This window comes from Pseudophryne corroboree, chromosome 1 (assembly GCF_028390025.1).
Source record: "Pseudophryne corroboree isolate aPseCor3 chromosome 1, aPseCor3.hap2, whole genome shotgun sequence".
NCBI lineage: Eukaryota > Metazoa > Chordata > Amphibia > Anura > Myobatrachidae > Pseudophryne > Pseudophryne corroboree.
Window position 1 is genome coordinate 434102132 of NC_086444.1, and position 27287 is coordinate 434129418.

Consider the following 27287-nt stretch of genomic DNA (forward strand, 5'->3'; position numbering starts at 1 on the left):
TTTTTTGAACATTAGCAGTGAGTTGTGATGACATATCAGACATCATATTTTTAAGGGCCCCTAGCCAGGAAGGCTCTTGACCCTCTCCCCCAGTCCCCTCAATGAGTTGTGAAGATTGGATGTATTGTTCACATGAAACAGAATCAGATCATAAGGGAGAGAATCTGGTGTGGCATACACTGCATAGCTTGTGTTTACCCATGTTCACAGTAAATCACAATGACATACACATACACACAGAAAGTAAAACTTAGCTAGCCTGCCCCTACTGTATGTGAGAGGAGATACAGAGAGAGGAGACCAGCACACCCCAGCTACACAGCCCCAGTGAGGCTGTCAGCTTATTCTATCACAGTGAAAACCTATGATTTCTGTCCTGCATAGGACACAGATTGTGTACAACAGCGGCTCTCCGCCTTTGCTACACCCTGTACCAGTTTTCCAGTGTGTCTTGAGTGTCAGGAGGAGCTGTGTGAGCCTGCTGCAGCAAGCAGAGGAAGGCGCCAAAATGCTGCTGGTCCCGCTCTGAGGTAGCTCCGTCCCCCCTAATGGCACCGGAGCTACAGAGTTGTTATACTGGCAATGTCTCCTAAAGTGCTTAAAAACATCAGCTACCGCTAGTCTACACGGGGGGCTATAGCAGGTCCCCACTAGTAGGGTCCCATATGCCTCCCCTGCGTGTAAGCAGCCTTGAACTGGGGGACCCCCCTAGCGGAGCCCCTGGTTTGTACTCACCACTGTAGTCTCCTTCAGGCTAGTGTTAGGGGTGTGCGGCATGCTGTGATTGCGACAGCTAAGGCGCAGTGCCCCGCTGAACAAACAACCTCTCAGGACGGTGGTCCTGCAGCGGGGAAGCGGCTCTGACACCTCGCAAGGCTGGTGACCGTCCCTCCCTCCCCCCCCCCAACTCCCAAACAGCATACCGAAAATAATGAAAGTTTACAAGAAACTGAAAAAAACTCTCTGGAGCTCCAGTGTGTGCATCCTCTCCTGAGGGCTCTTTTTTTCAAAACTGCCTGTGGGAGGGGGCATAGAGGGGAGGAGCCAGCACACCCTGTGAAGAAATTTACAGTGCACCGGCTCCTTTGGACCCCGTCTATACCCCATCGTACTAAGTCTCCCCAATATCCCTTATGGATGCTAGAGAAATACTTTTGTCCATATAGTGTAACTGTCTGCATTACAGCAATGTGATGGGGCATTGTGTATGCAACTTGTGTTGTTTAAGGCAGGTATTGACTCTGGTTACTACATTTTCCCAATATAAACCAATGTTTTCTATTACAAAAAAAGTAGATTGTATTTCAGAATTTGACACCATTTAATAACATGAGAAAACAGAACTTTTGTGAATTCGGCTTCTACTGTCTTGCATTTTACCTCCGTAAACTTGAGATCACCAGTAACCATGGACCATTCCAACAGCTGCTGCACAGAGGGTACATCCACTGACTGCCTCTTCTCCATGAAAATCTGGTAGAATATACAGCCCTGTGGTTTCTTCTTCTGTGTCCTAGATGAAGAGATAACGTTACTGTAATCTGTGGGAGAGCATATATGTTATCAGAGTTGCTGAAGCACTGCATTTTAGAACTAGGAGGCGAGCAAGTGTGGTGAAGACCTTGCAAATAAGGGAACAGGTGAGTTTATTGGAGCTAGAATGGGGAAGACCCTCACCATCTCTGGACATAATGTTTCCTGTAGAGTATGGTGGGACTGGCTGATAGTCAAAAATCCCTAAGGGAACACAACGTATGATAGAGGGAACTCTTCTTCAGGAAATTATGTTGCCACTGAGTGTGTAGGTGACAGAATGGGGGAGATTGGGCAGTTCTAATGTACTCTCCACATGCCCCGGTTCTGCCAATCTTGCCTGTTATGAAGTGGCTGAGCGCCGGCACACTCTGTGTCTTTCACATTATGCACCGCCTGCTCCCACTGACAGTTACCAGTAGGGGACTTTCAAGTCTGATTTTCATCTATTTCTAACTGATGGACGCGTGGGACCCTTCCTGAGCATTTTTGAAGCATATGTGTAGGATAAGACGCACTTGTCCTTGGAGGGATGCAATGGAGGTACACACAAACCCAAAATCAGAGAGGTCAATTAATAACCAAGAAGATAAAAATCCATTGTTCAGTGTTAACCTGACATACTCCCCTGCAGCTCTGTTAGAAATGCCATATTACCTTTCCACTACATTAGACAGCTGAAGCTCCTCTTGATCATTAGGACAGTATCTTAATGGGAAATATATAATTCAAGAAAAGTATCTTCAACCTGTGCATCTATATGACCGATCTCCCAAATGTATGGTATCACTTCTAAATCTACAAATACAAACAGTTGGTCCATGAAGCTATCACTAGTTATATTATATATACATAGATAAAAGCCCACTATTGATGACGAACGGATCCCTAGTCTCAGGTCACTTTGTATGTCACCAACAGCAGCATGCTCCACGTTTATATAGATTCCTTACACCATTTATTAGTAAGCGGTACAAGTTTTGTTCTTTACTGCTCTTTTGTCTCAAATATTGGGATACTAAAAAAGAAAGGAATGGCACTAACAAGATTGTCAGTGGTGGGCATGCAAATAGTGTCCCCATGTGTGCATGTAACGGAGACTGCGTCTATTTACCTTTGACACTTGCTTACATCAATCAACTATTCACTGGGAATGGAAAACCCAGAGATAAAGGCTGACCTTAGAAACATCCAATTATTATTATTATTTATTTATATGGTGCCACAAGGGTTCCGCAGCGCCCAATTACAGAGTACATAAAGAAATAATCAAAACAGGAAAACATCAACTTACAGTTGATGACAACATAGGACAAGTACAGGGTAAATAAACATAGCTGCATCAGCAGATGACACTGGAATAAGTATCAGGTGGCAGAAGACTGCTGGATTTGGTGTAGCTGAAGATTATTAAAGTAAGAAAAAGGATAAGCACATGAGGGAAGAGGGTCTTCCTCATAGAGCTTACATTCTAAGGGGATAAAACAGACATGGATGACACAGATGGGGTACATACAGAGCGTGGAACAGAGGGTTAGGATGAGATATGGCTGGGTTTGGTGAAGAAGTGGGTCTTGAGAGCCCGTTTGAAGTTTTGTAGAGAGGTGAAGAGTCTGAAGGGGAGAGGCAAGGAATTCCAGAGAAAGGGAGCAGCACGTGAAAAATCTTGGAGGTGGGAGTGGAAGTAATCAGTAGGCAGGAGAGTTGGCGTGCATTAGCAGAGCGAAGAGGACAGGTGGGAGTGTAAGGGGAGATAAGGTCAGAGATGTAAATGGGAGAGGAGTGGGTGAGGGCTTTGTAAGTGAGTGTGAGAAGCTTGAAATGGATTCTGAAAGGGAAGGGGAGCCAGTGAAGGTCTTGTAGGAGAGGAGAGGAGAGGTAGACGTAGTACGTTTGGTGATGAAAATGAACCAGGCAGCAGCATTGAGGATAGATTGGAGTGGAGAGAGGTATTTATCAGGAATGCCAGTCAGGAGGAGATTACAGTAGTCCAGTCTGGAGATGACCAATGAGTGGATAAGGGTCTTAGTAGCATCCTTGGCCAGAAAGGGTCTGATCCTGGAAATTTTTTTTAGATGAAAACGGCAGGTTTGTGAGAGGTGCTGAATGTGTGGTTTGAAGGAGAGGGAGGAGTCAAGGATTACTCCAAGACAGCGCACTTGGGGGCTAGAGGAGAAAGTAGTGCCATCAGTAGACAATGATATTGTGGGAGGTGGGGTTATGCGGGAGGGAGTGAAGATGATCAGCTCTGTCTTAGACATGTTAAGTTTAAGAAAGCGCTGGGACATCCAAACAGAGATAGCAGACAGACAGTTGGAGATACGAGTGAGGAGAGCAGGGGAGAGGTCCGGAGAGGAAAGATAGATTTGAGTGTCATCAGCATAGAGAGGATATTGAAAATCAAAAGAACTAATGAGCTTACCTAGTGAGGACGTATAGAGAGAGAAAAGAAGAAGACCAAGGACAGAACCTTGGGGTACACCAACAGTTAGTGGAAGTGAGGGGGAGGTGGAGTCATGAGAGGAGACAGAATGAATGGTCAGAGAGGTAGGGAGACAGCCAAGAGAGGGCAGTATAACGCAGACTCATGGAGTGAAGGATTTGTAGTAGGAAAGGGTGGTCCACACTGTCAAAAGCAGCAGAGAGGTCAAGAAGAAAAGTAGAGAGTAGTGGCCCTTAGATTTGGCAGCATGAAGGTCATTGCAGACTTTTGTTTCAGTGGAGTGGAGAAGACGGAAGCCAGACTGGAATGGGTCAAGTAGTGAGTGTGAGGAAAGAAAGGAAGTAAGGCGGTTGTAGACAATACGCTCAAGGAGTCTGGAGGCAAAAGGGAGAAGAGAGATGGGTCGGTAGTTGGAGAGAGTGTTTGGATAAAGGGTAGGTTTTTTAAGAATAGGAGAGATGAGAGCATGCTTGGAGGCAGAGGGGACAGTGCCTGATGAGAGGGAGAGATTGAGAAGGTGGGAAAGATGGGAACAGGCAGAAGCAGAGAGGTAGCGGAGGAGGCGGGACGGGATAGGGTCAAGTGGGGAGGGGAAAGGAACGAATGAGGGCCATGACTTCCTCACCAGATGCATGGGAGAAAGATGTCAGAGTTGGTGAGAGGGATGGGGAGGGGTGGTAAGGGATGGGAGAAGGATGATTGCTGGTGGTCTGGTGTAATGCGATGTCCTGACGTATAGAGTCAATTTTGGATGTGACGTAAGTGCCAAAGTCATGAGCAGAGAGTGAGAAGGGGAGACGAGATGGAGGTGGGCAGAGGAGCGAGTTGAGAGTGCCAAAGAGGCGCCAGGGGTAGAAGACTGGGAGGAGATGAGGTTCTTGAAGTATGACTGTTTAGCAAGAGAAAGGGCAGCACTGAAGGATGAGAAGATAAGTTTGAAATGGAGGAAGTCTGCCTGAGAGCGTGATTTCCTCCAGTGTCGCTCAGTAGTATGTGAGCATTTTTGCAGATATCTGGTGCATTTGGTGTGGCAGGGTTGAGGTGTTAATTTGCGAGGGTGAATAGTGGTTTGTGGAATGACAGAGTCAAGAGCAGAAGTAAGGGATGCATTGTATATGGAAGTGGCTTGTTCAGGGCTTGAGAGAGAGAGAATAAGAGAGAGAAGCGAGTCAAACAGGGAGGAAAGGAATGTGGTGTCAATAGCCTCAATGTTACGCTTAGTGGTGGTAGCCTTAGGAGGTAGAGATGGGGAAGCAGAGAGAGGTTAAAGGAGAGCAGGTGGTGGTCAGAGAGGGGAAATGGGGAGTTGGAAAAATCGGAAATATCACAACTGTGAGTGAAGACCAGATCCAGTGAGCTCCCATTCACATGGGTGGGTGAGGAGGTCCACTGGGAGATACCAAGTGAAGAGGTGAGGTTAAGGAGTTTAGAGGCAGGGTATTGTGTGGGGATATCGATAGGGATGTTGAAATCGCCTAGGATAATGGAGGGAATGTCAAAAGAGAGGAATGAGGGAGCCAGGAAGCAAAGTTGTAGATGAATTTGGAGGCAATGCCAGGGGGGTGGTAAATGACAGCTACTCTAAGGTGGACTGGTTGGAAGAGGCGTATAGCATGGTCCTCAAATGTAGAGAATGTAAGGGATGGTTCTGGTGGTATGAGTTGGTAGGAGTAACTAGAAGGTAAAAGGACCCCAACACCACTGAAGTGCTGACAGGCCCCCAACTCAAAGGTAAAAGTTTGGAATCACTCACGCTTAAATGAATTAACAAGAGCCTTTCAAGTTAACAGTTTAACAATTTTCAATGGTGTGCTTCTGCCAACAGATGCATTCCAGTCAGATTAGAGGAAACATCTCAGAAACTGCAGCCTGGAAGAGTTACAAATTACCTCCTGCCATCCTCTGAAAGATTCACTGGGCGTTGAAATCAGTGACAGGTCTTAATGGGATCTCCTGCCATGCTATTGATTCCTCGCTTCAGACAGAACAAATAATGAGGCGGAAGGGGGAAGTGAATTACACGCACAGATAAGCAGCAATATGGCTGCATTTGCTGTGGAGAAGCTGATTACTTTATCAACCACCAATGTACTCATACAATGTAAAAGTGTCTTTAATGTCTTCCTAGTATTAATCCTGTGAGTTTGTACCTTTAATTTGTCCCTGAAATCAGAGCATAGGTAACAGAGATATACTGTCACCTAACCCACATTTTCTGAGTATCTGGATATGATAGACATGCACAAAGAGGGAGGCCCTAAAGAGGGAACAAACAGTGTGAGAGAAATGCAACACCAGGAAAGTAAATTAATAGAGACAGACAATAAAAACAGAGAACACAGACATGAAGGGAGAGAAAATGAACTAGCAACTTGAAAATTGCAAAAGGCAATCTATGTACAGTATAAACAGTATTAACCAGTGTGTAATGCACTGTAGCATTCCATGCAGAGCCGGCCCTAACCAATATGATGCCCTAGGCAAGATTTTGGCTGGTGCCCCCTAGCACCACCGCTAGTTCCGCCTCTGACCCTGCAACCTTTTCCCAGCACCATCACCCCCCCACCAATAGCAGTCTTTTTTTTTTTCCTACCCCCTGTAATTTAAATAAGAACAGTGTGCACATTCGGCTCACAGCCCAAAAAGGTATGTGTTTTTGCTGGCAAGGGGCATGCCCACAAAATAGTACCCCAATTCAAGTTATGCCTCACAGTAGTGCAACTTTATTCACAATTTATCATGCGATAGTGTCCCTTATTCACATTACATCACACAGTAGTACCACTTTACCTTATATACGTTACTCCTCACAGTAGTGCCCCTCATTCACATAACATCATACTGAATTGCTCCTTATTCACATTACACAACACCATATTGCTCTTTATTCTCATTACACCACACCATATTGCTCCTTATTCATATTACACCACACCATATTGCTGTTTATTCACATTAGACCACACAGTAGTGTCCTTTCTATACGTTACGCCACACAGTAGAGCACCTTATACACATAATGCCACACATTGGTAATCCATTTATACACATAATACCACACAGTAATGCTCCTTACACATATGACACACATTATTAATGTCCTTATAAACATAATGCACCTTACACATTATGCCAACCCTTATTGATGCCCTTATACACATAATTTCCATTACACATATGCCACACATTGTTAATGCCCTTATACACATAATGACACATATAATGTCCCTTACACATATGCCGTACATTATTTGTGCCCTTATATGCATAATGACACACATAGTGCCCCTTACACATATGTTACACATTAGCATTGCTCTTATACACATAATGACACATATAGTTCCTGGCGTGAGTCAACTGGCAGCTCTGCTAACATTGGGTGCCTATTTTTTATGAAAAGGCATTATTTGCATTGCTATGTGGCTAGGATGCACAAGCAGCTTCTACTGATTAAAATGATATGCAGTATGCCTATATACTGTGTGCGACTGTGGCTGTATCTACATTTGAAATGCTACACACAGAATATAGGCATGTCGCATATCATTTTAATCAGCAGAAGCTGCTTGTGCCCCTAGGCATACCAGATGCCCTAGGCAATTGCCTAGTTTGCCTATGCCCGGCTCTGATTCCATGCACCACCCGGCTTCTATCGCAGTGTAGGAGCCGGTACTGCAGCTACAACAGTCTCCAGTGGAAGCCATGCCCCCTCCTGCGAAGCCACACCTTTCCCGTGAAGGCATGCTCCTGACGCCTGTGACTGAATATATGTCCTTCTGTCTAAAATATGGGTTCATCTCATAGCCTGGCACGTGTTGTAGAATACAGAAGATGGTATTAATGGTTCTCCTGATATTTGGTTACTTACCGGATATAAAAGAGAGGCTCTACCCGAAGAACCTGGAACAATTGGTTTAGAAATTCCTCAGGATCTGAAAAAAAAAGAGAGCAGGCAATGAGACATAGCCACTGAATGGTCAGATGCAACATATAGGGTGGAATTAAATTGTTTGAAAAGTCGGTTGGGTGTCTGTTTTTCTATTAGATAGGAAAAAGCAAACCCCCAACAACTGAATACCCCTCATAGTATGAAAGATAGTAATGGTCATCTAAGAGCACATATTTGTTAGCAAGTGCATCTACTTACCCACCATACATACATACATACATACATACATACATACATACACACACACATTTAGCAAGTGCCCACGTGCAGTAGTTTTGCACAGCCATTTCCTGAACTTTGCTCTAGCACAGGATAGATTACATATTATAGCAAAAAGTCAAATGTCAAAAGCCCTTAAAGCAGAGGTTTCCAAACTTTTTTGAATCACAGAGCCCTAGAATATCAGAATTATTTTCACGGCACCCCAAGGCCAAAAATTTCTTAGTGAGAAATTTTGAAAGAAATATTACATTAAGTAGATCGCGTTTATATGTCTTCCTTAGGGTCAGTTGTGTGGTGAGGGACAAGATTTGCTTCTGTTTGGCCACATATTTTATGACTGGCAGCCACCAGCACTGGTTTTGCCTATTCTATTGACCATGAATAATTTGAATTGGTCCTGGACCACCAACCCAGGGCACCCCTGCAAATGTCCCGAGGCACCCCAAGGAGCCACGGCACACAGTTTGGGAACCTCTGCCTTAAAGCAAACACTTACAGACACTTTACTAAAACTCCTTCCCTTTCACCCTACTAGGAGTGTTCAGGACCCTCAGAGTTAATGCAGTGCTCATCCCTACCTCAGACAGAGAACAGACATTTCTCTAGGGATCAACATGTAGGGTGAACACTGAATGATACAGCGAGCAGTGGCATCCAATCTTGGCACACTTGTACTAATGGCTGTACTCATGAAATGTATGCCAGGGTGTCAATCCCTGAAGAACGGACTACTCAGCCAAGGCAGGGATGAGGAAGCAGGAGATAAGAGAGATCCTGACATGGAAACTATCTGGATATGTTACTAGTTGACAGAGGTTGCTTTATTTCAAACAAACATTTAAATGGAGCTTTTCATTAAGTAAAAACTGGTTATGGGTTCCTATTAAAATATACAGTAGCTTGAGCTTTATGCCTTAAAAAGAGACATCAGGTCTGTATCACAATTGTACATTTTAAATGTTTAATTACATTGGCTTTTGCACACTTTAGAAGCATTTCCCCATATAAAGCATATGGGATTGTTTACAAGGTGTAATCTCTGGCACCTCCAAGGGGGTTCGGTATGTAATACTGCGCCCGGGATGCCGAATGTCACTATCCCGACATTGGCATCCCGAGAGTTGGGAAGCCGCTAGGGTGGTGAGGGCAACTAAGCCCCTTGTGGGCTTGCTGTGCTCGCCACGCTGTGGGCTCGATGGCAAGATCTATTCTCCCTCTATGGGTGTCGTGGACACCCATAGAGGGGGAATCACCTACCTCGCCGGTATACCGCAACAGGATCCCGGCGTCTGTATTGTGACCACCAGGATCCTGACTGTCTGTATGCTAACCACATACCCTCCTCCTATGTATAAAAAAAAAAAAAATGCATTTATATACAGTAAACTACAATAGTGAAGTACTCTAGTCACCTTTTTCCTCATTGGTGAAACCAGTGCTCTTTCCAGCGGCTTCCAAAATCTTCCTCAGAGCCATAACTTTAGTGGCACATACATAACCATTCCTAAATTGCCATGAGAGAAGGAACAGGTTAGAAATAAAGAGGAGGGAGGGGAGTGATAAATCATCTATTAATAAATGTCATATGGGAACAAGTAAATTACTAATAAAAGAAAACGAGAACCATTGTTTGGTAACACATTTCTGGGTCCAATGCAGCCTGTTGCACAAGAAGTACTTAGTGTTCATTATAAGACTGCATGTTCCATTATTACTGTAAAAGACAATGAGTATGGGCAACTTCCCATATAAGCAAGGAAAATCCACCAAGTCACTCTCACAGAAAAGGGAAATTGTTATTTCCTCTTATTCTGATCTCCCAGTTGATAATGTAATGTGGCTTTAGATCATTTATTATTTTTCTGCAGGCTATCAAGTGTGGAAAAAGCAAACACTAAAGGGGGAATTCAATTGCTGCAGGCTAATTGATCCCTCAGGGCTATACAATCAGCCCAGAAGCGGCGGCAGTTACTATTTGAAAAAAAAAATGCAGGTAACAAAAAACACATAGGTTTATCATGGATTCTATGTGTGGAATTCAAATGTTTGAAAAGTCGGTTGGGTGTCTGTTTTATCCTGTCTATTACATAGGAAAAAACAGACTCACAACTGACTTTTCAAACATTTGAATGTCCCCCTATGTGTTTTTGCACTAAAAAAATATCTAAAAACGGGGACTAATTGGATAATGGCAGTTTTTTCGTGCTTAAAAAAAATATTGCGGGCAATTATATTCCACCTGAAGACAGTTTTAACATCTTTCTTTTCTGCAGCAGGGTACATTGGTTTCCACAGGGAAACATCGGGTGTAGAGTGGATCTTGATCCAGAGAGGCACCAAAAGACTAAAGCTTTAGGCTGTCCCAGGATGCCTTGTGGGCCCCACCTCTATAACCCCGCCTCCAGGCTCTGTGAGCACAGTTTTGAGTTGGTGCCTGAAGAAGCAGTCACTAACAGGAGGGCTGTACTGGGCAGCCCTGAAAAAGATTTTTCTGACAGAAAATGTTTTCAAAACTGGGCTGTCAGCGCTGTATTTCATGGTGACACTTCAGCGCTGCAGCTCCATCACCTCCCAAGCGGCATCGCATAGTCCCGCGGCCTGTTCCCGGGTACTTGCGGCGGAGACGCTCCGGCTCTAGGCACACGGTCACAGATGCTCGACTGGTTCGCGTGGCTGCTATGGGGTGGGGGTAAGAGAGTCCTTCAGGCGGGACCCTCCACTAAATCGCGTTCCTGTCGCAGTCTAGGGAGACGGACTGCGACACTGGCGTGGACACTGTAACCGAGCAGGGACCCCACTATATCCACCAGGGCATAGGAGTACAGGTCGGATATACTAATATCCATTTTAAGAAGACTCCATAGTACCAGGTGGTGAAGTCCAGCATAGGGGAACCAGCGCTCGACCTGTAGCCTCTACCCCGGCCAAGGGCGCCATCTACTGCTGGTGTTCCCACCCTGGAGCTGCCTCACACTCTCCCTCACTCCCTGACTGAGACGCTGGGTGCCATTTTCTAAAATAGATGCGACTGGTCTCCGGGATTGCAGGGCAAGGTCTCCTTTGTAAACCCGCCTGTACATCAGCGCCGTGGTTTTACAAGCACTTATGTATTCTACATGTCAATATTAAGACAGCGTTAGTTAAGAACAAGTGTACCTGTGCCAGAATATATTGTACGAGTATTCTGATATATACATCCGGTCTCAGACCGTGCATTGTTATATATAATATACATATACTAGTCCAGTGCAGTTTTATTGTATTACTAAAATAATTATCTGCATTGTCACTGTGACTGTGTGTGCCTGTATCTGCTGTGTGGTTTTCACTTTCAGTGTATCCCAGCTATATCTATCACTGTATTCTGTACCCTAAGGGACTAGGGGGGGTAATTCAGAGTTGATAGCAGCAGCAAATTTGTTAGCTAATGGGCAAAACCATGTGCACTGCAGGTGTGGCAGATATAACATTTACAGAGAGAGTTAGATATGGGTGGGGTATTTTGTTTCTGTGCAGGGTAAATACTGGCTGGTTTATTTTACACTGCAATTTAGATTTCCGTTTGAACACACCCCACCCAAATCTAACTCTCTCTGCACATGTTATATCTGCCCCCCCCTGCAGTGCACATGGTTTTGCCCAACTGCTAACAAATTTGCTGCTGCGATCAACTCTGAATTACTCCCTAGGTGCGTCAGGGTCCATATATAGTGCTTCACATTATTTACCGATTAAAGTGTATTCTACTGTGTACTCAGTCATCTAATACCGTATTTATTTCGCTGGTGTTGTGTACCGTGGGCTCAGTCACATAATACCAGACTTATTCGTTGGTGTTTGTGTACTGTGTACGCAGTCACTTACTAGGGAATTTATTCGCAGGTATTGTACTCTATCTGGCTGTATCATACTAATACGCTCTGCGGTTGCATTAATAATAATGTCCAACACAAAGGGCGGGAAATCCGAGGACGCTCCTGCATCCTGCAGCGCATGCACCAAGGATTTGCCTGAGGGGGAAGTTTTCGTAGGACGGTCTGTGTACTATGTGCCAAACATCTCCCAGTCAGTCCGCGGCTCCTGTAACAAATTGGGATCCACCTTGGGCAGCATTCTCAACTATGCTCAATACTCGTGACACGCCTTACGCCCCCTATGGGACCGCCTGTGCAATTACAGCCACATATTGTCCCTATGGTAAATCCGCCTTATGCGGATAATTTGTCTACCCAGATGCAGCAATGGAGTCACTCCTTGGTTAGACAAAAAACTGCCCCAAGTCACTCTCGCATCACGGGGTCACCTGAGCGGGCTACTTCCTCCTCACAATCCACTAATCTATCACAAGATTCTTCTGATAAGGATGGGGAGTATATTGTTCCATCAGACACTGACACAGCGGCTTCTGACGAGGAATCCACTACTCAGGTTGATATCCCTAACTTAGTGGTTGCTATTAAGCAGATCCTACAAATCACTGAAGATGACGAGGATTCCACTACGGTGTCTAAGAAACCTGATAGGTTTGAACTTCAGAAGGTAACTAAAACATTATTACTTCTGACCATCTAGTGGACATACGACAAGAACCCTGGTCTTTTCCAGGAATTAAATTCTCCCTGTCTAAAAGGATGGTAGCTCGCTATCCTCTCCCTACTGAGTTGTATAACAAGAGGGAAAATTAATCACCGGTGGATTCCCATGTCACCCGTCTAGTGGTGTCGTCTACTCTGCCTGTCACCACTGTCACCTCACTGAAGGAAACGACAGATAAGTGTGTGGAAGGATGCCTGAAGTCTATTTACTCCCTTACAGGTGCTGTACATAGACCCACTATAGCAGCCTCTTGGGCTGCAAAAAGGAATTGAAGCATGGGTTCATGCATTAGAGGAAGAGCTGCCTCAGGATATATCGGACATTGCCAGACAGTACCTGTCTCGTATGACCATCGCCACCTATTACATTCAAGAGGCGTCCTCTGAGGCAGGTGTGTTGGCGGCCAAAGCATCGACTACATCCATCCTGGCTCGCCGTATTCTGTGGTTAAGGTCATGGAAGGTGGACCTGGATTCCAAAAAGACCTTGGAGGTACTCCCTTTTAAAAGGGAGACACCCTGTTTGGGGAAGACCTCAATAAAATTGTGGCTGACTTGGCGGCTTTCTCCCTAACACTACTCCTTCTGCACAGAAGGCAAAAGGTACCACTTTTCGCTCCTTTCGGCCTCAAGGGAAAGCAAAAGGTCAGGCATACCCGAGACAATCTCGTGCTTCCAAAACCACAAAGCCCAAGGCTAAACAATCCTGGGCATCCTGTCAGCCTGCTTCTAAACACGACAAGCCTGCTGCATGACGGGACAAGCCTCCCCCTGGAGGATCCCAGGGTGGGAGGCCAACTTCTGCGATTCACCCAGGTCTGTTTAAAGACCACTTCAGACGCATGGGTGTGAGAAGTTGTCTCTCATTGGTACGCAGTCTCTTTCAAGAGGCATCCCCTCATCAGTTCTGCAAAACAGTTATCCTTTCGGATCGGTTACAGGCGCAAGCTCTACAAATGGTTGCGAGTTCCCTTCTGGATACAGGAGTGGTGGTGCCGGTACCTCCACCCCAGAGAGGCAGAGGATACTACTCGACCCTGTTTCTAGTACCGAAACCCAATGGGTCTTTCCGGCCTATTCTCAACCTCAAATCACTGAACAAGTTTGTGAGAGTATCCAAGTTCAGTATGGAAACACTGCGCTCAATTGTACTGGTCATGGAACCCGGAGATGATATGGTATCCCTGGATATACAACATGCTTACCTGCATATACCTATTGCCATATCGCATCAGCAATATCTGCGGTTTACTATTGGCAGCCTTCACTATCATTTCCAGGCTCTGCCGTTTGGACTGGCCATGGCCCCGCAGATCTTCATCAAGGTTATGGCCGTGATGACGGCTCATTTCCGTTGCCAGGGAGTAAGGATCCTGCCGTATCTGGACGACTTGCTTATCTTGGTAAACTCAGACGATGTCCTCCTCAGTCATCTGCTATGGACGGTAAACTTCCTACAAGTCCACAGATGGCTCATCAACTGGAAGAAGTCCTCGCTGGTCACTGCTCAGGGCATGGTGCACCTGGGGGCACTGCTGGACACACACAGTCAATTGCTGTTTCTGTCTCCAGAGAAGGTCCTGAAGCTTCAGGACAGGATCAGATACTTCCTCTCTCGCCCAAGAGTGTCGCTACACTCGGCGATGCAAGTACTAGGCCTGATGGTGTCTGCTTTCAACATGGTAGAGTACGCTCAATTTCATTCCCGCCCTCTGCAGAGGTTAATCCTTTCCAAGTGCGACGGCCTACCTCATCGGATAAGGTCTCACATGATTTCTTTGACTCCGGAGGTTCGTCTATCACTGACCTGGTGGCTACTGGACCAGCAGTTCAACAGGGGCCATCCCTTCTGGATCCCCAACTGGGTCTTACCGACTACGGATGCAAGTCTAAGGGGTTGATGCGCAGTGTTGGAGCAACACTCTTTCCAGGGTCGGTGGACCAAGAGGAATTACTCCTCCCGATAAACATTCTGGAATTGCGGCCAGTGTTCAATGCTTTGTCGCCTGTTCAAGTACGGTCAGACAACGCCACCACGGTTGCATACATAAACCATCAAGGAAGCACTCGAAGTCGCATGGCAATGATGGAAGTGTCAAAAATCCTTCGTTGGGCGGAACGCCATCTGCCAGCAATATCGGCAGTGTTTATTCCGGTAATCCTCAACTGGGAAGCGGATTTCCTCAGTCGTCAAGACGTGCATGCTGGAGAGTGGAGTCTTCATCAGGAAGTCTTTCAACTCCTAGTGGACAAATGGGGCCTACCAGATGTAGACCTGATGGCATCTCGACACAATCACAAAGTTCCGGTCTTCGGATCAAGAACCAGGGATCCTCAAGCACTGGCAATATCATGGCACTTTCGGCTGCCCTACGTGTTCCCTCCAGTGTCACTCCTGCCCTGGTTACTACGGAAGTTCAAACAAGCAGGAGGAATACTACTTCTAGTCGCTCCAGCGTGGCCCCAATGGCATTGGTTCTCAGACCATCGATATCGATAGAGCCTCCTCTTCTACTTCCTCCATGTCCAGAACTCTTCGTTCAGGGCCCTTGTGTCTACCCGGACCTGGCCAGACTGGCTTTGACGGCGTGGCTCTTGAAGAATCACTCCTGAGGGCCAAAGGATTCTCCGAGGCGGTTATCCAAACTATGCTAAATGCCTGAAAACCAGCATTTGCACAGATATATTACAGGGTCTGGAATGCTTACTTCACCTGGTGTGCTGCTAAGAATTCCGATGCATACAAATTCGGAACTTCCAGACTTCTGGCTTTTCTGCAACAAGGCCTGGACTTCAGCTTACATCTGGCCTCCCTCAAGGTTCATATATCTGCATGGTGGGTGTGGTTTCAGAGAAAAATTGCGTCTATTCCTGACGTTCATACTTTCACTCAAGGTGTTTTAAGGATTCAGCCTCCCTATGTCCCTCCTGTGGCTCCATGGGATCTGTCTGTTGTCCTGAATACCCTGCAAGAGTCTCCTTTTGAACCTCTTGAGTCAGTGGACCTTAAATGGCTCACGGTCAAGGTCTTGTTCCTACTGACTACTGCCTCTGCTAGGAGGGTGTCAGACCTAGGCGCTTTGTCCTGTCGTCCACCCTTCCTGATGTTTCACTGTGACCAAGCAGCTTTTAGAACTTGCCCTTGTTATTTACCTAAGGCGGTGTCATCTTTTCACCTAAACCAAGAGATTGTGGTTCCAACCTTCATCTCTTCTTGTTTTTCCTCCAAAGAGCGGTCTTTGGATGTGATACGGGCTCTCCGTATATACGTGGAGAGGACTGCCTCTATCAGGAGGTCAGATTCTCTTTTTGTACGGTTTGGTTTTCACAAACGTGGCTGGCCTGCAAATAAGCAATCCTTGGCCAGATGGACTAGAATGGTGAATGCACAAGCTTAAGCACAGGCTGGACTCCCAGTTCCTGCTGCTATTATTGTCCATTCTACTCGGTCTGTTGGACCTTCTCGAGCGGCCTGCCGTGGCGCTTCTGCTGAACAATTGTGCAAGGCGGCTACATGGTCCTCAGTGAACACGTTCGTTAGGTTCTATGCCTTTGATACTTCCGCCTCTCGGGATGCTTCCTGTGGACGCCGGGTTCTCATATCCGCTAAGGCGCTTCCCCTCCCTTAAGGAATTGCTTTAGGACATCACCCAATATTTCCCTGTAGGAACCAATGTACCCTGCTGCAGAAAAGGAGATTTATGGTAGACTTACCATTGTTAAATCTCTTTCTGCAAAGTATATTGGGTTCCACAGAGCGCCCACCCTGATGCACCTAGCTTCTATGGGTTTGTATGGCATTAGCCGCTGGTCCCTTCTCCTGTCGTGAGAATGTGGTTCTATGTGACTAACATCTGCCTTCTCTTTTGCCTGCTCCTACATTGGACTGGTTAACAAAACTGAGCTCAGAGTGCTTGGAGGCCCCACAATGCATCCTGGGACAGCCTAAAGCTTTAGCCTGTTGGTGCCTCTCTGGATCAAGATCCACTCTACACCCGATGTCTCCCTGTGGAACCCAATGTACTTCGCAGAAAGAGATTTAACAATGGTAAGTCTACCATAAATCTCCTTTTTATCCTTTAAAACATCCCACCTACCCTTTACATTCTCTTGCATCCTATAAGCTATAACTCATAGCTTAAACTCCAATTGATTGATACACTTCAGAAAAAAAGGCTAATTATTATTATTATTTTTTTATTTAACCACCTCCACACCTGAATCGCAGAATTGTTGTGTGTAATTGTTCGGCTGAAAAAAAACGGGCTATAATTGGATAGCCAGATAATCGGGTTGAAATCACGATAATAGCCCATTTTATTTAGCCCAAAAATTAGCAACTGTGCTCTTGACCCCACAGTTGCAAGACTTTTAGTTGCAATAGCCTTTAAAATACTTGCACTCACTTGCGTAAAGGGTTGACTATTTCAGTGCGCAATAGGTCCCGTGTCTTCTCATATGAGTCGCTATCATTCTTGTCTTCAGGACGCAGAAGCATTGTGTCCAAAACAGAAGAACAAGCAAACATGCTGGGAAAAGTCATAAAATAATTACTATTGCATGGGAAGAACCCAAACAGCCTATAAACTAGAACAGGTAAAGAGTAATTTGCTAAGAGGGCATAAGTATTACACTGGTTATGCAAGTGATTTCTTTTTGCTTATTTTACTACTGACTACATTTTTATGTGGAGAGTGGCTGTTTGGAGATACCGTAGACAGTAAAATCATTCCTAATTACTACGCTCAGTGCTGCAGTGTGAGAGGCAGCACTGAAAGTGTGTTGGAAATCACTTTTGGAGGATAATGCAACCCGTAGAATTATCATAAAGGAATTATTGGGTTTTGTAGTTAAGTTCACATATTGCGAATAAATGTCAAGGTGAGAGGGCATCAACTTCATATCCAACTGTTCCTAATTTCCAAAGCAAGATCATCTATTACAGTTGGTTCCTGGAATATACATATCACCTCTTACAATTTCCCTATGATGTTTACCAACTGTACATGCTGAAACTGAAGAGGAGTATTTGCAATACAATGGGACTGTTCTGTTATTCATGAAACACTAGTTTTCATTTTGTTAGTACCCAGAGAAAAAACGTCACCACAGACATTACTGTGATGCAGTAATGCTAACCACTACATGGATGGTGCTGTGCAGACCCAGAAATGACTTTATACCCTGGTCCGGATCCTCCAATGGTGTGGCTTCAGCAGAGCTTAGCTAACAAATACCCCATGGATTATAAGGGTGGGAGACACCTTGGGGTATATTTACTAATGTTCCATTTTGGGTTTTTGGTGATTTTGCATTAAATTTGCATTTGGAGATTTACTAAAAGGCAAAACTGAATGTAAAATTTAATATAAAACCAAATCCCACTCAAAATCAAAAATCGTCAAAACATCATACTTTTACATAGATGAATATAGAATCCCCTGATTTACTAAAATTCTAATTGAAAACCTAACACAAAATCAAAACTATAAATCCCCAAAATAACAGACTTAAAAGCAGACAGGCAATTTTAGCGTCGGACACTATGCCGTTTTGCAATTCAGCAATTATTGGTAAATTGCACGTGCATAGGCTTTGCACTGCGCATGCACCAAATTCAGATAGCGCTAACCATTACACGAGTGACTGACAGTCAGGCACAGTTTGTGGGCATTGACAGGGAAGTGGTTGCAAAAATTGCAGACGTGTCACGGATGTTTTTGTTGCATGTTGCTGGGTGCACTTGCAAATCCATACTCAAACAGCGTGCCTCCGGTGTCTCTGTTCAAGCTGTCATGCTGCACAGTCACTGATTTAATCAAGCCGACGATTATGGAAGAATCTGCGTGTGCGCCGAGTATGGGTACACAGTTGCTGCGTCTTTGCGATGGCTCCCAGGGCTGCTGGGTTTTTGGTATAATTTTGCACATCCTTAACGTACACAATCAGAGGTGCAGGTGCCATGGGTGTAACTACCGTAGGCGCAAGGGGTGCCACTGCTATGGGGCACAAAGGGTTAGGGGGGTCTGGGCCCAGGTTATAAAGTTACATACCAATTTCCCAGATTTCCCTGCTAAGCAATAGGGTCTGATCCATTGCCTAGCCCGAATTGTGTGACGTTACATTTTCAGTGAGAGGAGTGTGTAGTTCAGGGCCCCTGAACTGGGAGGTACAGTAACAATGCTAAAAATGGGATTTTGGTACTTACCGATAAATCCTTTTCTCCGATTCCATAGGGGGACACTGGAGTGAAAAAGCTGGGGTATAGACAGTGGACGAGTGGAGCTGGCACTTTATATTTTAGAATTTTAGTTGGCTCCTCCCCCTCTATGCCCCACAGGAACTCAGTTAAGATTAACCTAGCCCGAGTGGAGACGGATAGCATAAACAACAGAGGAAGGTGAGAAAGTACTACAATACCATACCATGTAAATTACAGCAGCTATGAAACTGATGAGAACAGAGATCACAGAAGATCTTAGCCCAAAAGGTCGAGAAGCGATGAAGAAGAAGGAACCAACTAAGTAGAAAAAAAAAAAATATATATATCCAAATCACCACAATTAATCACGAGATGCCGCCGAGAAGCAAGAACAGCGGGAACGTTGTGACATCACTGCAGTAAGAAGAAACTGTCACGTCTGGCAGGGTTTGAGGATCTGGCAGCTGAGATTTGCCCGAGGAGGTAGCAGGCTGTGAATGAACCAGATGAGGGGGCTGGATATAGTTCCTTCGCATGGGACACGGAGCAATGAAGAACGTAGGCGGGGTTTGAGAGCCAATGGAAAGTATTTATTATGTACAGGGCTGAGGTAGGGAACTGAGGCTGAAGCACAATGGTTAAAGACGTGGCTGGAGGTGAAGAACTGCGGACTATGATTTGAACGACGAGACTGTAGATGATGAACTGTGGAACTGTGGCTGGTAGTTGAAAACGTGGCTGGAGACAAGGACTGTGGACTGTGGTTTGGAAAATGAGGCTTGAAGATAATAATCTGCAGGCTGTGGTCAGTGGTACAAAGGCGTGGCTGGTGAAGGAGATCTGTGGAGTGGGGCTTGAAAGACGAGGCAGAAGACCCGGGGCCGACTGTGCCCAAAGAGTCTTACTGGACCGGGTTTTCCAGGAGCGCTTCCACAGGCAGTAGCAGGCAAGAAACGGCAGGGCTGCAGCAGCAACAGAGAACCGACCAAGCAGGATCAGGAGGAACCAAGATACAGCAGGAATCCTGGGAGCACAGGCTAAAGCACCTACAACAGGGTTGTAACTTGAAGCACTGGCGTCCCTGTCCTAAACCAGCCCCCTTTTATAGGGAGAGTTTCCCCTGGATTGGCTGGAAGAAACAGGAACTATGCTTAAAACTTGGTCTCCAACATGGCGGCGCCCAGTAATGCAGACCTTTTTGCAAAGCCACATTGCTCACTGCCCCTGGTCTCCAAGCAACGGTTCAGCAAGAGCGACCCGCTGTAGCGGCGTCCCGCCGCCACGAGCGGACCCCCTCACCTCCGCTACTGCTGCCCACGGATCCGGCGCAGCAGCCCACCTCCGCCGCTGCCCGCACAACGCCAAGGAAGCCAGCCCCGCGGCCCCAGCGTACCGGTAAGACTCCGGACGCTGACAGTACCCCCCCTTTTGCGGGTGGACTCCGGACACCTATGTGGTTTAGTTGGAAACTTGGCATGAAATGTCCGAAGTAGTCTTGGAGCATGGACATCCTCTGCATCTACCCAAGATCTCTCCTCTGGCCCATACCCTTTCCAATCAACAAGGTACTGGATGCGACCATAACGTCTGCGAGAATCGAGGATCTTGTGAATCTCAAATTCATCTCCATGTGCTGATTGGATCCTGGGTGATTTAGGCAGAGCGGCTCTGAACCGATTAAGTACCAGTGGTTTTAAGAGAGAAATATGAAATGCATTAGGAATTCTTAACTGCGGAGGTAATTTCACTTTGTAAGCCACAGGATTCAACACTCTTTCGATTGGGTAAGGCCCAATAAATCTGGGAGCAAACTTTTTTGTAGGAACCTTTAATCTTAGGTTACGTGTGGAAACCCAAACCCGATCTCCTACCTTAAGGCTTGGTACAGCTTTTCGTTTCAGATCTGCATAGGTCTTATATCTCTTGGATGTCTTGAGCAAAGTCTTGTGAACTTGTTTCTAGGCTTCAGTAAATTGACGAAGTGTTGACTCTGCGGCTGGAACCTCGAGCGTAGGCAGAAGTTGGAAGTCAGGAACTCTTGGATGGTAACCATAATTAATGAAGAATGGAGAAGATTTTGTGGCAGAGTGATAAAGATTGTTATAGGCAAATTCTGCGAACGGGAGGAAGTCCAGCCAGTCGTCCTGTGAAGAGGACATGAATAAACGCAGAAAAGTCTCCAGATCCTGGTTCACTCTCTCTGTTTGACCATCCTTTTGAGGATGATATCCTGAGGAGAAGTTTAATTTCACGCCAAGAGCAGAACATAGGGATCTCCAAAACCTGACCACAAATTGAGGACCTCTATCAGACACGATCTCCTGGGGTAGACCATGGAGTCGAAAGATCTCTGCTATAAACAATTTTGCCAACTGGGATGCAGATGGAAGATTAGCCAGAGGAACAAAGTGTGCCATTTTAGAGAATCGGTCAACTATGACCCATACGGTGTTCCGCCCACCAGACATAGGTAAATCTGTAATAAAGTCCATAGAAATATGCGTCCATGGTCTTAGTGGTACCGGCAAAGGATGGAGTAACCCGGCTGGTGGACCTTTGGGACTTTTATGCTGGGCACATTTTGGACAGGCAGCTCCGAATTCCTGAACGTCAGTCCTGAGATGAGGCCACCAGTAGGAGCGTTGAATGAATTTAAGTGTCTTATGACCGCCCGCATGGCCCATGAAGGAGGAGGAGTGAGCCCATGTAAGAAGTTTTTTGCGAAGATTTGGTGCAAAGAAGATCTTCCCTGGAGGAGGAAGTGGAGAGGTATTAGTTGCAGAAAAAGAGGTGGATTCCAGGATAAATTGCTCTTTTGAACGGTCAGAGGGTTCTTCTGAACTTAGGGAGCGAGATAATGCATCTGCCTTTTTGTTGAGGGAACCTGGTCTGTAACTGAGTTTAAAATTAAAACGGGTAAAGAAGAGTGCCCATCTTGCTTGGCGTGGGTTCAGACATCGGGCTGACTGTAGATACAGGAGGTTCTTGTGACCCGTGGTCACTGAAATTGGATGCTGAGCTCCCTCCAACAAATACCTCCACTCCTCAAAAGGCCAACTTAATTGCCAGTAATTCCTGTTCCCCAATAGCGTAATTCTATTCACCGGGGGAGAATCTTCGCGAGAAGAATGCACAAGGATAGACCTTCTTGTCCTCGAAAAGCTGGGATAATACTGCTCCTACTCCTACAGTAGAGGCATCAACCTCCACCAAGAACGGACGGCTGAGATCGGGTTCTCGAAGAACTGGTGCAGTCGTGAAGGCCTCCTTTAAAGATGAAAAAGCCTCCGGAGACCACTTGGCAGGATCAGCTCCCTTCCTAGTTAATGCGGTTATAGGAGCTATGACAGAAAAATAATTTTGAATGAATCTTCGGTAGAAGTTAGCAAACCCCAGGAAACGTTGAATTCCTTTAAGGGTAGCTGGAAGTGCCCAATCCTGAATCGCCTGGACTTTAGCGGGGTCCATCTGTAACCTCTGCCCTGAAAGAATGTAACCGAGGAATGGAATCGTGGGTACTTCAAAAGGTGCACTTCTCTAACTTACAGAATAACTGATTCCTTCGTAAACGAGTTAACACTTCTTTGACTTGTTCCCGGTGGGTCTTCAGATCCCTAGAAAAAATGAGGATGTCATCCAGATACACTACCAAGCAGTCATAGAGGAGATCTCTGAAGATTTCGTTAACGAACTCTTGAAAGACGGCTGGGGCGTTGCATAGGCCAATAGGCATTACCAGGTATTCGTAATGGCCGTCGCGGGTATTAAATGCCGTCTTCCATTCGTCCCCTGGGCGAATACGTATAAGATTGTAGGCCCCCGTAAGTCCAACTTAGTAAATACAGTAGCTCCTTTAACACGGTCGAACAGTTCTGGAATCAGAGATAACGGATATCTGTTCTTAATTGTTATGTCATTGAGACCTCTATAGTCAAAACAGGGCCGCAACCCCCCATCCTTCTTTTTGACGAAGAAAAACCCTGCTCCGGCCGGAGATGTAGAAGACCTGATGAACCCTTTCTCCAAGTTCTCCCGTATATACTCCGACATGGCCTGTGTCTCGGGAAGTGAGAGAGGGTAAATTCGACCTCGGGGAGGAGTCTTACCGGGTACTAGCTCAATGGGACAATCCCAAGTACGATGCGGAGGCAAGGTGTCCGCCCCATGCTTACTGAAAACATCTTGAAAAGATTGGTATTCCACAGGAAGGCTGGAAGGGTTGGAAGAACAGAGAGGTCTAACTGAAGGTAAACAGTTCTGAAAGCAGTCTTGTCCACAAGAGAGAACATCCATAGTTTGCCAATCTATGTGGGGATTGTGTCTGATTAACCATGGAAACCCTAGGATTAGTTCATGAGAGGCTTTAGGAATTACAAGGAAAGAGATTTTTTCTGAATGGAGAACTCCGACCTTCATCTTGAGAGGAATAGTACGAAAGGATATAATACCCTCTGGGATACAACTTCCATCCACTGCGGTAACAGAAATGGTACGATCCAAAGGAACCGTTTGTATTCCAGATCGTTTGACCAGAGCTGACGTAATGAAGCTTTCGGCGGCTCCGGAGTCGAGTAGTGCAGGGAAGAGAAGAGAAGAAGAAGGGAGCTCCAATTGGGTTAACAGGACAGACTCTTTCTTGGTATGTAATTCTGAGAATTCTCCTAGCTTGACCTCTCCAGCACAAACTAGGAGCGGGCGTTTCCCGGACGTAGACTGCAAGTTTTAACAAAGTGATCAGATGCACCACAATACAGGCAGAGGTTCCCTTGTCGCCCTCTCTGACGTTCTTCATTGGAGAGGTGGGAGCGATTAATCTGCATGGGTTCCTCCGCAGTTGGTGATGATGGTGTTGGTGGAAGAACAACTCTAGGCTTAGGGCGATCTGTCAGCAACCTCTCCATACAGCGTTCCCTGTACCTCAGATCTAACTTATTGCATAAAGAAATTAGTTTATCCAACTTATCAGGTACGTCCTGAGTTGCGAGGTCATCTTTGATCTTTTCGGAGAGACCGCTCCAGAAAGCTGCAATGAGAGCCTCCTCGTTCCAGTTCAGTTCTGAGGAAAGGGTGCGAAACTGGATCACGTACTGACTGACCGTACGCGTGCCCTGACGCAGGCGCAGGATCTCCAATGAGGCGGCAGAAGTCCTGCCCGGTTCGTCGAAGATTCTTCGAAAGGTGGCCATGATTCTGGATAGTTAGATAAGATGGGATCCATCCTCTCCCACAAAGGTGAAGCCCATTCCAACGCTTGCCCGGTAAGTAAAGAAATTATATAGACTACTTTGGTTCGTGCTGATGGGAAGTTGGACGACTGTAGTTCGAACTGGATTTCGCACTGGTTAAGAAACCCGCGGCATTGTTTTGGATTCCCATCAAATTTACTGGGAGGTGGCAAATGCAAACGTGGAAGTGGTACTGGTACAGGAGGAAGCAGGACCGGAGGTGCCAATGTGGGAGCAGCTGTAGATACTTGAGGTGCCGTCATGGCAACACAGAGAGAATCGAGACGTTCGGACATACTCTGCATGAACTGCACGATTTGAGATTGTGTGGCCTCCTGCTTACTTTAGCGAGACCAGATATCTGCAGTTGAATCCCCTCCTGAGGCCTGATCACCCGTCGAATCCATTGGGCCAGTGCTTACTGTCACGTCTGGCAGGGTTTGAGGATCCGGCAGCTGAGATTTGCCAGAGGAGGTAGCAGGCTGTGAATGAACCAGATGAGGGGGCTGGATATAGTTCCTTCGCATGGGACACGGAGCAATGAAGAACGTAGGCGGGGTTTGAGAGTCAATGGAAAGTATTTATTATGTACAGGGCTGAGGTAGGGAACTGAGGCTGAAGCACAATGGTTAAAGACGTGGCTGGAGGTGAAGAACTGCGGACTGTGATTTGAACGACGAGACTGTAGATGATGAACTGTGGAACTGTGGATGGTAGTTGAAAACGTGGCTGGAGACAAGAACTGTGGACTGTGGTTTGGAAAACGAGGCTTGAAGATAATAATCTGCAGGCTGTGGTCAGTGGTACAAAGGCGTGGCAGGTGAAGGAGATCTGTGGAGTGTGGCTTGAAAGACGAGGCAGAAGACCCGGGGCCGACTGTGCCCAAAGAGTCTTACTGGACCGGGTTTTCCAGGAGCGCTTCCAGAGGCAGTAGCAGGCAAGAAACGGTAGGGCTGCAGCAGCAACAGAGAACCGACCAAGCAGGATCAGGAGGAACCAAGATACAGCAGGAATCCTGGGAGCACAGGCTAAAGCACCTACAACAGGGTTGTAACTTGAAGCACTGGCGTCCCTGTCCTAAACCAGCCCCCTTTTATAGGGAGAGCTTCCCCTGGATTGGCTGGAAGAAACAGGAAACAGGAACTATGCTTAAAACTTGGTCTCCAACATGGCGGCGCCCAGTAATGCAGACCTTTTTGCAAAGCCACATTGCCCACTGCCCCTGGTCTCCAAGCAACGGTTCAGCAAGAGCGACCCGCTGTAGCGGCGTCCCGCCGCCACGAGCGGACCCCCTCACCTCCGCTACTGCTGCCCACGGATCCGGCGCAGCAGCCCTCCTCCGCCACTGCCCGCACAACGCCAAGGAAGCCAGCCCCGCAGCCCCAGCGTACCGGTAAGACTCCGGATGCTGACAGAAACAGCACAGGGAGGGCGTCCAGTGTCACCTATGTAATCGGAGAAAAGGATTTATCGTAAGTACCAAAATCCCATTTTCTCCTTCTTCCACTAGGGGACACTGGAGTAAATATGCTGGGGACGTCCCAAAGTTGACCTCCCGGGCGGGAATGCGCTGAGAGTCTGCAGTACCCCCTGACCGAGTCAAAGACAGTGGTCACATAGAACACAGTAATAGTCGCCCTAAAGCGGAACAGGAAAGATCCGTGAAGAAACAACAAGCCCCAGTTGGAGGATAAAAGTAGAAGTAAAACCAGCACATCACCTGAAGAGGAAAAACAACCACCAGAGGTGAAGATGTATGGGAATCGACCAAGGAGGAACTCCCAGACGAGGAATGTAGGAACGGAGCCAAGCCGTGACTAACAACAACTGTGTGAAGTTCAACACGACCCCTTGAAGAGGTACGCGTGACAGGGCAACACCCCAAACCTGACATCCACTGAGCTGTAGCGAAGGCTACAGAAGAACCACGCCTAGGGCGATATTGGAGATTGATCCACTGCAGGGAGTGAGCACAACCTAAGAGGAGGCTAACAACCCTGGAGATAGAATGCATAGACAGGAAAACACCAAATCTGAATAATGTTGAAAAATCTGCTTGCAGCAGAAATCAACAGTGCAGCAGAATCCATACTCAGGCCCCATACCAGCAAAGTGAGCGAGAGAGAGCGTGTGAGTGGACATTTCCTTGGGACATCACGAGAGGCGGTAGAGGCTTAACCGAACTCCCTGCCTACGTATCCAATACTCTTTATCATATAAGAACGATTAAAGAAAGTAGACAGAATAACCTCTCGTTTGTTCTCTTTGTTCACCCCACTGTCTTGGAAGACCACGTGATGATTGGGGACTTTTATACCCCCTTTCCACTAGCTCCAAAAACACGGGTAAATGCACGGGGGCGCGCATTCAAGTGATCCGGGAATCCTACCCGGGTAGCTTGCCGGGTTGAACACGTGTAAGCTGTGTAGTGTGAACGGAAGCAGTGTTGATGCGACGCGGCTCCCGTTCACAGTGTATGGAAGGGCGGCGCTGGGAGATCATGTGATCTCCCAGCACCACCCCTGCCGCGTCAGCAGCAGCATCACCAACCCGGCAATATGCCGGGTTGGTGGAACTAGTGTAGAAGGGGGCTGTAGCACGGGTCACAGCCGTGTCAGGCTCCCGGCTGCGACCCGTGCTACAAGTGGAAAAATAAGAATTTACTTACCGATAATTCTATTTCTCGTAGTCCGTAGTGGATGCTGGGAACTCCGTAAGGACCATGGGGAATAGCGGCTCCGCAGGAGACTGGGCACATCTAAAGAAAGCTTTAGGACTATCTGGTGTGCACTGGCTCCTCCCCCTATGACCCTCCTCCAAGCCTCAGTTAGGATACTGTGCCCGGACGAGCGTACACAATAAGGAAGGATTTTGAATCCCGGGTAAGACTCATACCAGCCACACCAATCACACCGTATAACTTGTGATCTGAACCCAGTTAACAGTATGATAACAGATGAGCCTCTAGAAAAGATGGCTCACTACAACAATAACCCGATTCAGTTAACAATGGCCCTCATTCCGAGTTGTTCGCTCGCAAGGCGATTTCAGCAGAGTTACACACGCTAAGCCGCCGCCTACTGGGAGTGAATCTAAACTTCTTAAATGTGCGACC

The 27287-nt window shown here is 46.6% G+C and overlaps 1 protein-coding gene across 5 annotated transcripts in view; it reads right to left on the minus strand.

Moving 5' to 3' along the window:
• LOC134890873 (ubiquitin carboxyl-terminal hydrolase CYLD-like) overlaps positions 1–27287 on the minus strand; it is an 85891-nt gene that overhangs the window by 14864 nt on the left and 43740 nt on the right. For 4 of the 5 annotated variants that reach the window (XM_063913494.1, XM_063913490.1, XM_063913493.1 and 1 more), the window contains exons 8-11: positions 17152–17274; positions 9563–9654; positions 7848–7911; positions 1381–1513 (exon numbers count right to left, since the gene is read on the minus strand). In XM_063913494.1, the coding sequence (XP_063769564.1) occupies positions 1381–1513; positions 7848–7911; positions 9563–9654; positions 17152–17274 (412 nt within the window). The remainder of the gene's footprint in view (positions 1–1380; positions 1514–7847; positions 7912–9562; positions 9655–17151; positions 17275–27287) is intronic. The other variant, XM_063913495.1, reaches the window with a different exon arrangement.